Genomic DNA, 14892 nt, shown 5'->3' on the forward strand with positions numbered 1-14892 from the left:
GTCAATATAAAATAATTTTGTCATATTCATAATTTTCATAATATTTGGAATAGCAAGTGCAAATTTTTCTTGATTGTATTTCCTCTAGTTGTCATTTTTAAAGCACTGAAATAAAGGTGTCCGGCAATAGGATACACTGCCATATCTGAGGATGGGAGAAGCCTGCCTATGGCTATGGGGGGGGGGGTATATCTAGCCTTGAGGACTCGTGATGATATTTAAAAATATTTTTACATATATTTTTCATCACAGAGCCTTGAAATGGTTGCCTTATATATATGCATAAGCAAGACTTGTCAACAAGGATGAATTTCCCTGGGAAATCCATATTTAGAGAGTGAAATCGGTTTGTTTCTCTTGATTTTATTTATCTATGACCCTTCATACGCCTAATGCGTATGAAGGGGTTAAAAATATTTTAGTATAGATATGAAAAATGAGAGGTTTCTTACCAGACCGATCTCGTGTAGATCCCTCGATCCATTCGTAATCACTGCAAATATAATAGGCTTGACCCTTGAACCGCTTCGTTATGACGTACCTTCGATAAAGCGATGTTACAAAATGCCTTTTTGAAGAACAATATATAGATAAAAATGATTATTTAACAAGCAATAAAATTTGAAACTTGAATAGAAATAATGATCATTTCAAGGCTCTGTGATGAAAAAGTATATGTAAAAATATTTTAAAATATCATCACAGTGCCCTCAAGGCTAGGGTATATCATAAGAAGTTCTGACACTGTCTCTCAAAGTCAGATAGTCTCATATCGAGTCATGTACCCCTCATGAATTGTCGTCTTCTCAGCAATCCTGGAAATGGCACTCCACACTCGCGAAAGGCGTCGCAAACATGATTGTGTTCTTAATACTTAAATTAGACAGGCATGACAGCTAAAATCTGAATGAGTTTTTAAACGATAAAAAAAAAAATTTGTTTCTCATCCCACACATGGTACATCATGGAACAAGTGTAGATATCTAAATATTCCAGTGGAAAAACCGACAAAATGCAATTTTCCTGAGGGGCAGTCCCGAAGTAAAATAGGTGCATTAACGTCACAGAGGGGACCACAATACATGTTGTTCCAACAAAACCTCTGATGGCTGTATACACTTCATTTGGTTTATATCATTGGTATTAAATGCAACAGATACAAAAAAATATGATAATATTAGCATCTAGGCCGAAAAGTTTCTGAAGATTTTTATGGGTGTTAAGGACGTTCCACAGTTAAAGTGAAATCCATGTCATTTTCACCAAACTTTGCACATAGATACTTTAGAACCTTAATATTCGAAATATGCAAAAATTACCATAGGTCCATGTGCTTGATTTTTTGCTGTAGAGCTTCAAAGTTCACCCAAATTGATGTTCTTAAGAATTGCGCATTTAAAAGAATTTGGCATTTTTAGACCTCGCAAGAATACTACAATGAGTTTAAACCTCTATTACTCGGTCAAAATACATGAAAAAGTCATCAAATTTCGCAAGAGAGTTAATAATTGCATCGTTAGAATGGATAATCTATTTATGGTGCTATTTGTTTGCAACTCTAAGTCTAACAGCACAGTCAGTTCTTAAAAACGGCGTAAAAGATAACAAAAACCCAATCTCAAAAATGTGAAATTTCAATAACAGACTACAAAAGTACAATAAATGCTGCACTTTATTCAAAATCCATGTCAAAGTTGTAGAGGAAGCTATACATAAGAGGAACAAACATTAAAAAATAGGGGTTCATGTGCTTGTTTTCAAACTATCAGCATTTTTATTAGAGCAAATGTGCTTTTTTAAACACCAAAAATGCGCCAAAGATCAAATTACCCTAATAGGGACAGTGATTTTCCGTTTCAAAAAATTGCCTTTTCCGTTTCATAAAATCTCAAATTCCGTTTCAGCATGTCAGAAAACGGAAATTCCGTTTCCCCATAGACTTTGTACACACGGAAAATTGACAATTCCGTTTACACATTGAATAGCAAAATCACAACACGCACACTCGACTCGCACTGGTCAAAATTTGTATCTGCTACTGTACCAACAACACAATAAAATCCGTTCTAATCGGATCTATGCGGGTGCATTAGATATTTTTACACACCCATTTTGCATGCATACATCCTCACCTTTCATATTATTAGCATTATTTCACGGTGAAATGATATTTCATCGATAATTTTGGGGTTTTTTGGACATCGTTATCATCAATCAACGGCTCTTGCCAATCCGCCATCTTGGATTTTAAGACCACGATATCGTGCTGTTACATCTTCAAACGTAGAGGGCAGCAACACACGACCGTGTAAGGAGTTGAACGATATGTGTGCATGTGAAGCCCAACACCCGGCCGGCCGGGTACGGGTACGGTGCGGGGTACAATCGAGTGTGCTAATGTCAAGTGCAGTCACGATGTGTGAATTGTCATGATAGTAGCAAAGTGAGATCGTGTTTTCTGGGTTTTTTGGGCCATTTAATATTCTCATTTTGTTGTGATTTTGGAGTAATTTCTGTTGCTATTCTGTGTATTTTGAGGGAAAATACGTTTTCCGTGATTTTCCGTTTGAAATGCCACTTTCCGTTTCAAAAGGCCCTTTCCGTGAATTCCGTCCGTTTGCCGCGATCGCGGAAAGTCACTGTCCCTACCCTAAAATATTCAACAAAAGTAAGAAGAAAACAGATAGGATTTAAAATACTTTGTTCTTGGTTCTGGGAATTCTTGATGGAGATTGATCTCATAGGATTGAAGAAATTGACAGGTGACATTAAAGTGATGCATTTCTTCTTGATACATACATTTAGGGTACTGTGGGATTTGCCCATTTTGAGCAGAAATAGAATAGCAGATGAATATATTTTCAACTGATGATTCTCTGTAAAGATTTTTTAGCACCCTCTCATGGTGATATTTTTTTATTTTTCTCTTTAGAAAAGGTCTTTTTTCATACAAATTTTGTGATTGGATATCAGAAAACTACAGTACAGACAAAGATTACATACATTCATGTCCTGAAATTCTCAGCTGATTCCATGCTTTGGAGAAAAAAAACGATACAAACAACACATGCAGATAATTTTTATAAGTTAATTCACAAAATTTATCCTGCAAAACATATTTTCCATTTTATTTATGTGAAGCAGATGATTTTACCAAGTTGTTGCAAACAGGATAGTAGCATTCAGAGGAGAAGTTGCCAATTATTGATCAACCAATTCATGACCATGAAAAACATTTCCTAATCCTCTTTGTTTGAATACATGCATGGATTATCAGTTTCACATAAAACCATTTTCGTTTTCAATGCCAACACAAAAACACTAGCCATACAGCTTTACTAGATTAAGGAACTACTGATCCTCACTTAGAAGTAGGTCATGTGAACAATTTAATATTGATTTATTTTGCTTATGAGCAGTGTGTAGTGCTCTAAATGCTCTTTCAGTTTTACAGGGTGTGGCAAACTTCTTTTTTAATCCTGAGGTTCTCCATTCATAATAAATTACATGTAGTTTCAAATTAAGAAGAGATTAATTGAGGAAAAGAGATTTTTCAAGACACAAGAATAGCTTAAAAACTCTAGACTAAAAGTATGTACATGTATTAAGTTTGATTCAGGTCATTGTTTTTTTGTTTAATGTGTATTCCGGGATTATCCATTCATGTAATGTTGGAAGTATTCTTCCTTTTAGGGAGGGGGGGGGGGTGGAAGTAATTTGTGTAGCAGTGGGTTGCTCTAGACTCAGTTTACAATGTTTGCAAAGTTCAATGGATTTTTGTGATATTTTATTTATTTTGGTCATTGGGTGCTGAAAGAAATGCTTCTTGAATGCTTCATTTGGTTTATATTTCCAATGAACCTGTTCAAAAGAGAGTATCAGTTATACATGGTTCATATCAAGTGCTGTGATCAAGCTTACCATGATGAAATCCTTCTCTGTGCATTTGCTGGAGTTGTTTAAATGTCATCTGTCAGTCATACTCAGTGTACATTATACATTGCCCTTTTGCCACAGGAGGTTTGATGATAAGGACTGAGGGGAGCGTGTCATTCATATTTAGGTCTTCAATTGGTTGCTTATTGTTGCTAAACATAGTAACAGTTGATTTCTTGATTGCTACATGCATATGAGGAAGAAGAAAAAAAATCAAATATTTAATCACTTGAATTTAATATTTTTGGGTGTGGGGCTTGAGTTTTTAAAAAAATAATAAAATGAAAATGTCATGAAAACAAAGATATTATTTGATTACATGTATTTATTTCACATTATATGAGGCAATTATGTGATGATGGTATATTTTTTAATTAGTGAAAACTGGGAGTACATGAAAAAAAGCAGGTTTTATGTGTCATGAATTCAGTTTATTGAAAATTTGATGATTTCTTTTGCAATTGTCGCAAATACCTTCGCGAACACTGTACAAACAATTTTATACATAGCAATAAATGGTATGAAATAGGTTTGTATGGTATTCGTAAAGGTATTTGTGACGATAGCCAACCATATTCATTTTATTCAGTCTGTTGACAATTTGTAGGATTTTCTACAATTGTGTTTTTGGTGACTCGTAGGACTGAATTTTATTTCAAGTTAATTATTTGAAAAAGAATTTGGTTTTGAATTACGAAGAAGCTAGAGAAAAGCATATCAGAAAAAAGACTTGCACAGTGTTTTTGGTGACTCGTAGGACTGAATTTTATTTTAAGTTAATTGTTTGAAAAAGAATTTGGTTTTGAACTATGATGAAGAGAAAAGCATATAAGAAATAAGACTTGCACAGCAATCAAATATAACATGGATGTAGTACATGTATGGGCCTTTATAAAAAAGTTCTCTTTAAAAAACTTGACAAAAAAAAAAAGGAAGTGGAGCAAAGACAATTTGAATCCCAAGGCTTTTAGAAATTTGTGATTTTCTTATTTTTTACTTGATTTGTCCAAACTTTCATTTTACATGGTTCTCTGAGCTCCATGCTATGATTTCCATTTCATTAAAAAAAAAAACACTTTGTTTCCATGCTGTTCAGACTGCATTTTCTAAACCCCCATATGGATACTATTTTTTTGTTTTTTTGTTTCAGGATATTTTTTTTAACTCAACACTATTTGCTTAGCTATGGTTAAGAAGTTTATCATGATTCACTCTGCATGCCATCTGGACTATTGCAAGTTCATGAATTCAACGTTTTTACCAAAGTGCGTGCGCCTTCTGACTCAAAACCATGAGAAGTTCTACATGGCAAACCACACAGTGTCCGTTTAACAAACTTTTAACTTTCAGTTATATTTTCTGTAATTGGCTAGGCTAATGCTTAGCCCTGCTTTTCAAGGTTAGCGCACCACAGTCAGCCTATTAACCCTGGGCTAATAGTGCTGTATTGTTTGTGTGCTAGCCCAATTTTGTAAAATGTAGTCTGAAATTGGAATGGGCTAACAAGTGGAGCTAAAACCCTTCAAGCTCCACATATATTTGTAAGAGAACTGGTAGCTTCTCAATATCTCAAACCTACAGTACATGTACAGAGTAACAGATCAGTCAGTTCAATGTGTACCTTTGTCATTGTTATCATCAATGCTCTCTTAAAAAAAAGAAGAAGGAAAAAACAACCTTTTTTGCAAGTTCTGCATAGTTGAAGGTGAATTCCAGCCTTTTGTAATATTTTCAAACTAATGGAAGCGTGAATATTCTTTATGTCTCCATTGATAATCGTTAAATTTAATTCCTCATGCCTAACAAGAAAAAAATCCCTGTAAACTTCATTTTATGGGATTAAAAAAATCATTCTGTCTGCCCTGTGTTGCTCAAGAATACATAATACTCTTTTTCCATACCCCTGCATTGCTATCTTGTCTCTGACGTCATACGATTAATCTGTAAACAGGTATATTTTATTGATGCTAATGGCAACGTACCAATGGGTAATTGAAGATGCCCACCCAACTTTGCAGTGATTTATTCCAAGAGCCAAACTCTCTTCCCCCGCACTCCCCCATCTTGTAGTAACACTCAGGTCTGCATGACAGATCAAATAATTTCTTCATTCACTGAGTGATGTGCAATGATTCTCCATTCTTATATGAGATCTGCTTTTAGCTAGTGCCTCTAATGAGAAGTGCATTTGATTAAAAGTCACCGGAAATTAGCTGCCAGTAGATCCGAGATAAGTGGTAGGATAGGGCTTTTAATAATAAATTATGTCTCATTAATCTGTTGATTGGTAGGAGAGATAGGGTGATGACCAATGATTGCATGGTCTGTGTCATAGTCATAGTAGTAGCAGAAGCAGCAGTAGTAGTAACAATGTAGTCATAGTAGTAGTAGAAGTAGCAGTAGTACAATGAAGTAGTAGTAGCAGAAGCAGCAGTAGTAGTAACGATGAAGTAGTAGTACAATGTAGTAGTAGTAGTAGCAGAAGCAGCAGTAGTAGTAACGATGAAGTAGTAGTACAATGTAGTAGTAGTAGTAGCAGCAGGAGTAGTAGTAGTAGCATGTGCATTGTGCTTTAATCAAACCAGATCGAAATTGATCTGAAAGGAAAATCATGACGCGATCAACGTAAAATAAATCTTGCTTTCATTAACAATATTTCTTATTATGGCCATAGAACAATAATTTGCAAATAATAGTTATTAATATGAATTTAGAGCTTGATGTGAAACATTTGTATTTCGTTTCCATTTTTAATGATGGACATCACAAATTCCTTAATAACAAGTGATGGATGCACTTGTCTATAAAAATTATATCATGTCAGGATTGATTTTCAAACATCGTTGTTGCAGAAACTCTTCTCACGATTGTAATATCAATAATGCTGCCACCAAACGGATATCCGAACGGTTTCCGCCCGCGTGGACGGATAGCGGTTTTCATTTTTCGGGTTCAGGTATCCGTGGATACTGATTCACCACTTTCCTGTCACAAAAACTCATTAAATTTAGTAAGACTCACCAACAAAATTTATAAGTTTTAGTCGCCAATATAATCACCAATATCAATTAATTTTCTTTGGTAAAGTATTCCCGCCGAAAACCATCGTTTTTATATCAGTTTTGAAACATGACCTTATATCAGTTTTGGAGCATGACCGTCCGTGAACGGAGTTAAGTTCTGACAACAATGGCGATTTTACTGTGGTGTCGCTTCAGATCGTTTTCTTTCCCGTCTTATGTTTTGATGATTTCAAATGCATAACTCATTGTATATTCAACTTTAAACGATAGTTGTTAGAATGAAGGGATTAAATCATTAAAGTAGATTAAACATTTAAACAGCGTTATTTTAAAGTTAAAAGTGTGGAGGAAAACTTGAGAACGTATTTCCCTCCTATCAAAATATCCTTGACTGGCAAGAAGTTGACCTAGAAATAAATTTAAAAATGCCTGTTAATCGAGGCATCTGTTCAGCTCACCAACTCAATTTCATTTCGACTTCTGTTTTAATGTGTACTGTCAATTATTATGATACTGATTTACTGGTGATTATGATAATGGCGGACTTTGTGATAAATGATAATGAGAGAAAAACTGAAATGAATGACGATGATGATGAGTGATGGCTAGTGAAAATGATTTTAAATGATTATCAAGATTGGTGAAGATGATAGCGATGAATGATGATGAGAATTATGAAAGAATGATAATTGTCATTTGAAAATCTCTTTCATGAATTAATATTTAATATGTAAATTACAAAACACACATTTTCCTTTATTTCAGTTTAAATGGCATATCCGCTATAAATTTTGATATCCATCATCACGTAAACAACAATACTTAAAAGGTGGTATTGCGCCAGAAAGGTTTATGATGTGCGCCCGCCGAGTATGTGGTCGGTTGTGAATCTACGTGTTTTGCAGTAAAACTTACTGGTGATGAATGAAAGTGATTAGTTACTGTTACTGTGATTAAATCTTGTCTTGAATCTTTGTTAGAAGTGTGATTATGTTTCAGAAGTTGAGAAATGAGAAGCTTGGCTATAATTTGGGGAATGGGGAGAAACCTGGCATGAAAATGAAAATTGTCCAAGTAAGATCCCATTTGAAGGTGTAGCGAGTGTAATGTGACCAAATATATAACGGACGATTCACTCCAGACACGTCCAGACAGGACAGCACGTGCGTGAGCTGAATGATATAGGCCTGTCTGGTTTTAGACTTTTAGTAATAGTAGACTCGCACTTACACTCGCCTCGGTCAAATTCATTGCATCTTATTTCTTTCGATCGGAACTAAAAAATAAACACACATACTCTCGCAACCATTAAATGGGATCGTAACTAGGCCCGACTTGTATAACTCAAATAATAGTCATTTACTAATAGCTTACACAGTCATACGATCTACATTTGTAGCCTCACGCTAACTCACATTAGTCAAATCCGATTGCAAAACAGATTCAACCCAAAATATTCAGCTTCTCGTAATTTCGTGGTTTTCAGAAATATTTTAATTAGCGCACGCTGACTCTCGCCATCATCGGATAGGTTCAAAACTCAAATATAACTGAAAATCTTAGATATAACTCAAATAAGTGCAAATGGATATTATTTTTTATATTTCAGGGTAAAATTTCGGATACCCGTCTGCCGTCCAGTTTTCAGTGTCGGGTATCCGAATATTGAAATATTCGTTTCAAGTCAGGCCTAAATATCACCATAGAATATAAGTTCACATGACAAAGCAGAGAAAATTTTGTTTGATATTTATTCCCATCAATTTGAAGCTTGTTTGTGCCCAACTCCGCATTAGAATTCATAAATAAAAATTATGTCATCAATCGTGCATGCGCAATGTGCTTCTTTATCTCGGAGCGATATTCCAACATAACTTTGCTGACATTACCAATATTTTTAGTATGGTCATATAATGTTATTAAATCGTAATAATTTATCAATGATTTAATCCAATGATCATTCATATAAATTTATAGCTCTATTTGAGACATTCGTATTTATTTCAATCAAGTCAGTGCCCTGCAACTCTCCTGTGTCTAAAAATGGATTATCCATCATATCATCAGGATTAATTCTAGAACGTCGTCATATTAATTCCACAAACTTTTCTCACAATCTTTATATCAGCATAGAATACCAATTCAAATGACCATTCTGAGAAAATTACGTATGATATTTACTACCATCAATTTGGAGATCAATTTGGATCCAACTACATGACAGGCAAGGTGGTCTCCGCTAGTATAGCACTTGATGGGCAGCAAGCACGCCTGTCATTTCAGGAGAGTGAGTGTAGTAAGGGGCTGTAGTGTGTGCGAGTCTGGACTGTGACTGAGTTGACCGAGAATCGTTTGGATCGACTCTGCGTGATTCTGTCTTCCATATTATTTTATTTCAAAGGTATATGTTGTCATCTACAAATATTGTTTTAGATATTTTTGGTAGAATTCTGCTTGGATACCTTTTGTTTTTTTTTTAGTTGTTTTGTGATCATGGAAAATACAGACGATCTTTATTGCTCTGCATCCGGCCTCTTGTGCAACGCTTACCCTGGCCCCAAGCGCATTTTGGCGCAGTCATGACAAAGCAAAAAAAATTTGCTTGATATTCAGGCCAAGTTTTCCCGCCTTTTAATTTTGATGCATGGATGTTCGATCGAATTAAACCTGCTTACAAAATCGATATGACTTAGGCCCAATGCAAGTTATCATATTACGTAACAAAGTCTGGCTCTCAGTGTTTTTCAACGTGTACACATGCATCAAAAATGGACTTTCAAAACAGGCCTAATGTTGATCTTCATCTATTTCTTTTGCAGGGAGGAAACAATGCTGGTCACACTGTTGTTGTAGGTGACAAGGAATATGACTTTCATCTTTTACCAAGTGGTATTATCCATCCATTCTGTACATCAGTCATAGGTATGTGACAAAATTGGGATTTCTTTGTTCCGGGCTCTGTAAACAGAATACAGATTTAGTTTTTAAAATTGATTGTAACTTTTTGCATGTAATTTTCATTAGACTCTATTCAGCTATTGGCATGAAATTTCAAGTAATTCATGAAAAAATTTATAACGGAAAACTACTTCATAGTAATATTTATTAATTAATAGAGATCATAATTTGTTGTAGGATTATGTACTACCATCTTCATGAAGAAATTTTGAAGATATAAAGATGGTAGATGATATGCTTAAAGATAGAATTTGTTGATCTTTTGATAGTAAGCATCTAGGGTATGTATTTCTCCAATGTCTCATCCACATCCCTGTCCATCACCCCCCCCCCCCTGCTGTACCTCTTCCCACTTCCCCCTTGTCTTTGACTAATATCTGCTTTACAATGTCATCTTGTAGGTAATGGCTTAGTGGTTCACTTACCAGGGCTTTTTGAAGAGGCTGAGAAGGCTAAACTAAAAGGACTAAACGGCTGGAATGAGAGACTACGGATCTCGGATAGAGCGCATTTAGGTGAGTAGATACAAACTAGATGATACATAAAAATCAACAAAATGTATCCTTGAACATTAAGGCAAACATTTTCTTTGGGAAATATCTGGTAATTCAATTTTTGTTTTGTTTTTGTGCATTTATATTATTCATGGACTCCTTGAATATTAGTTGATTTATCTTTGGAACACCAAGTCCATATTGATGTAACAGTACCAGCAATTTATGAATACAAATAAAATCACACAATAGCACACCACAAACCAAATGACATTCGCATTTTGTCCTCACTTCATCAAAATGGATTTTCTATTTTATTTTTTTAGTTTTTGATCTTCATCAGCAAGTCGATGGCTTACAAGAATTGGAAAAGTCCAAGAACAAGACAAGGTAAGGCCCTTAAGATCAAAATTGTACAGAAGTATGATATATCACAACTATATAGTCATCTCTATTAAAGATATTAACAGTTTCAGATAGCCTGAATGTCTCTGATTGCAGCGATTACAAATTACAAGTACAAATCTAAGAGGTTGTCGGCCCAGTGCAGGGATTTTTATTATACACCTGTCCTAGGACAGGACGTATTATGGTATCACGCTCGGTGTCTGTCCGTCCGTTAACTTTGATAACATTGTTGATTTAAAGATAATCTATTTGAAGTTAAAGAAGTAGACTTTCAAATAAATTGGATTGGAATGTATGAGTGAAGAACAAAACAAAGCATTTTAATCATGTATAATACTCACCACCCAGCTTTCCACATTTACCACAGTCATGCATACTGGTACTGGATTGCTCCTGTAAGCTCACAGGTTGTTTCTTTGTGTGAATAATATATCAGATCACCCATTCTTATATATTTTACACATTGTTCATGTATGTACACTACATGTACATGCCTGAACATGTTCTATTTTACATGTAGATTTCATTATTTGTCTATAAATTATTAATAAAGTTTATTTATGGTACACAGAGTGATTTTAGCAATGTCTTTGATAATAATATTGATATAGGCCTACATTTAAATTCAAGTGTGTAATTTTCCAGAGTTGTAAACAGATGTTCGTCATATACATTTCCGCACATTGTACTTTGCAATACAGGTATAGAATAGCATATTAAAGAAAAATATATGTAAATACTTAAATGTACAAATCCATATCTATTTTATAAGTTGCAAGATAAGATAAGACTTGATCATGATAAAAGTTTTTAATGGCACAGAGATAAAAGATTATTCTGAAAAGATAAAAGAAAGGTATACTATATAAGTTATTATTTTGCGGGGGTTTTCTTTTCGTGGATATCGCAAATTATGATATAATGATAATGGTATATTTACCCAGGGTAGCCACTTCAGTTCTTTTCGTGGATATCGCAAATTATGATATAATGATAATGGTATATTTACCCAGGGTAGCCACTTCAGTTCTGAAAACTGTTCTCCCAGCAGGCCGTGCTATTATTACCTGGCTAAGCTAGGCTACCGATTCAGGTGCACACAGCTTTTTGCAGAATTGCCGATCGGCCGTTAAATTAACAACGCACAAAAAACTTGACACATTAATCAGTGCCAATGTCCCCAACAGCAAAGCTTTGCTATTGCAAACATCCTGTGTGGTGAAAACATTGAGATATGCGCCTATATATGAAGAGCTCAGTTGCAAAAGGGGTTAGGTCCATTTTTCATCAAATTTGATTTTTTTTTGTCTCAATGTATAGATTTTTAGTAGCTCTATAAGATGATACCAAAGAAAAGTTGAAATTCCCATTAAAAAGTGAACAAAAATGGCAAAGAAAAATCACTTTTTTTTTCATAAGGGGTTAGGTCCACATAGAAATTTTGTGGAAAAGAATAATAAAAAAAATATGAAGACAGCTAGATTTTTTTTATATCAAATTTTATGTTCAGATGGTAGGGTACCATTAAAAGTTAGTTTCGCAAATAAATATTGCAATATGGCAGTAAAAAAAATGATTTTCTTGGAGTGGACCTAACCCCTTTTGCAACCAAACTCTTCCGAAGAGCTCATTTGTCAAAAGGGGTTAGGTCCATTTTTCATAAATTTTATTGTTTTCTGTCTCAAAACTTTTAGATTTTTAGTCGCTCTGATGATACCAAAGAAAATTTGAAATTCACATTAAAACGTGAATAAAAGTGGCAAAGAAAAATTCCTTTTTTTATTCAAAAGAGATTGGATTCATTTCAGCTTGCTAGCAAAAGAGGTTAGGTCGATCCACAATGATAATTTTTAAAAAATATATGGAAAAAAATTGAAGACAGGTAGATTTCTTTTATACCCAATTTTATGTTCGCATGATAGGGTAGTACATCATGACAATTTAGTTTCTCAAAAGAATATTGCAATAAGTGAGAATAAAAAAAATGTGATTTTTCATGGAAATGTCCAAAGTGGACCTAACCCCTTTTGCAACCAAACTCTTCCTATGTACAAGACATAAGGTTGAAAAACTACAGTTAGTAAATCAAAAAGTAAGCTAGAATTTCTCAAACAAAATCAGAGCCTAAATTATCTCCTAATATATGTTTATCAATATTTATTCACTCACTGTAGTATTGCAATGTATTTTCCATAAATAATTTGGTTTTATTGTCATCTGATTGACTCTATACACAGGTATATTGGCAGCTATTTGCATACTCATTAATATTCATACGTCACATGACCAGAGGTTTTAGAGCTGTAAGATTCTGTTCACAAAATTCAAAATTTTTACACTTAAACCAGCTTTTCCAAAAATAAATCTAATTAACACAACTTCCAAAGATTACTTTTACAGATCAAACTGACATGATGAACTTTCAGATTTAAAGGTACAGAAAAGTGAAATTTAAGCCATTTTTAACATTTTGTAACTGCTTTTTATAGGAACATATTTATGTACAAAAGACACGTCAGCATTGGGGACTGAGAGGAACATATTTTTTGCACATGTTTTGCACTATTTTTGATTCTCTGAAATGCTGTGGAAGTGTTTGGTACATCTTCCGATCACAAATTCAACAACCCACGAAAATGTTGGGACCCCAGTTCAGTGATTCGCGAAAAATTCTGTACGTGAAAATAATAGCTTACACAGTATTCACAGTGAAAAGATGAGAATCTAAGGTGATAATTAATTCAATGATCAAAGAATGAGAAAAAAAATCATTTAGTTTGATAAACAACATCTGGCTTGTACATGAAATGTTTTAGATTTGTCCATTGCAGGTTTTTTCTAAAAAAAACCCACAACAGATCCCTGATCAAATTAAAGATGATATGTTTATTTAAAAGGTTTAGGATCTTATGATACACATGTATGTTGTTAAAAAGTGATCAGGCATTGTCCTCCAGCAAGCGAACAGTTACAAGCCTCAATATAGAAAATAGATTACCCAAGGAACATTTGCAAGTACATGTACACAGATAGTTTTATGCCAATTCATTTGTGAAGGCTGTCTTGTTGTGTGCACGTGTGGAAACAACAAATATTGTAGTGGGGCAGGTGAGATGAAAACATCAAGTTTCTCAGGAAAGGTCACTCTCTTCATAGAGCTCATTTACTCAATCAATCAGGGTGTGTACAAATACATAGTGAAGTTGATATCCTGTATTAATATCATCACAAGTGTTGTATTAACTACACACCAATGGCTTGCAGTCTCTAGTATTAAAGGGAAAATCTGTGAAAAGGATTTTCTTTCATTTAATTTTTAATCTAAAATAAAGTAGACCAAATAAAGAAGTCATGACAGTTTAAATAGATCAATATTCCTTGAAAAAATATAGTGTTCAACTTGCTCTTGCATTTACAATGTATATACCCTAGAACAATAATGCAAGACCAATCTCTGATGCTATGAATACACGATCCCATTCACCCATTTCTGTTTCAAAATCTTATTGGTCAAAAGCAATTAAGAGAGTTTAAATGTGCTTTGCATATGATTTTATTATATCATAATTTACAATTTATTTTGAAATGTTTGCAATTATAGAATGAACATGACTGAAGAATGGTTAGACCAAATTATTCACATAAAGATCCTGTAGTCGCACTGCTCACCACTGTTTTTCATGCTTGCGTGACTTCAATTGATTATTGATTTATGAATAGGAATATGACGTCAGGCAGTTATTGAGATCTCCATTATGGAATCTGCCTTGACAGTAATTAAAGTGATAAACATACGTAATCTATTAAAGCACCAGGACCAGACACAGCTTCTGCTAAAAATAAAGAGCCAGGAGTATATTAATACCTTTGTTCAAAGATGGTATCAGAGGAAGAGAAAGAAAGTGATAAAGTTGTATTAAAGGATAGTATTAAAACTCGGAAAGTAGATAGAAAAAGAGAGAGGGGAAGAAAAGCTAAAATTTTCATTATAAAAAAAAACTGAAGACTATATTTCAGTCTTTTTCTTGGTAAATCTTATCTGAAAAGTGCTACAGTAATATCAGTAGATGTAT

General features: G+C 34.1%; 1 protein-coding gene across 1 annotated transcript; it reads left to right on the forward strand.

Annotated features, from left to right (window-relative positions):
• Positions 1–9282: 9282 nt before the first annotated feature.
• On the forward strand, positions 9283–12266 carry LOC135154684 (adenylosuccinate synthetase isozyme 1-like). The gene is made up of 4 exons (XM_064101675.1): positions 9283–9881; positions 10319–10432; positions 10738–11764; positions 11833–12266. The coding sequence occupies exons 1-3, from the start codon at positions 9728–9730 to the stop codon at positions 10803–10805; spliced, it is 336 nt and encodes a 111-aa protein (XP_063957745.1). The 5' UTR covers positions 9283–9727; the 3' UTR covers positions 10806–11764; positions 11833–12266.
• The last annotated feature ends 2626 nt before the right edge of the window (positions 12267–14892 follow it).

This window comes from Lytechinus pictus, chromosome 7, assembly GCF_037042905.1.
Source record: "Lytechinus pictus isolate F3 Inbred chromosome 7, Lp3.0, whole genome shotgun sequence".
Lineage (NCBI taxonomy): Eukaryota > Metazoa > Echinodermata > Echinoidea > Temnopleuroida > Toxopneustidae > Lytechinus > Lytechinus pictus.

Coding starts and splice junctions, on each gene's coding strand:
- LOC135154684 (XM_064101675.1), top strand. CDS start 9,728: ATGGACTTTCAAAACAGGCCTAATGTTGATCTTCATCTATTTCTTTTG. Junction 9,882..10,318: donor ATTCTGTACATCAGTCATAG/GTATGTGACAAA, acceptor GTCATCTTGTAG/GTAATGGCTTAGTGGTTCAC. Junction 10,433..10,737: donor CTCGGATAGAGCGCATTTAG/GTGAGTAGATAC, acceptor TTATTTTTTTAG/TTTTTGATCTTCATCAGCAA.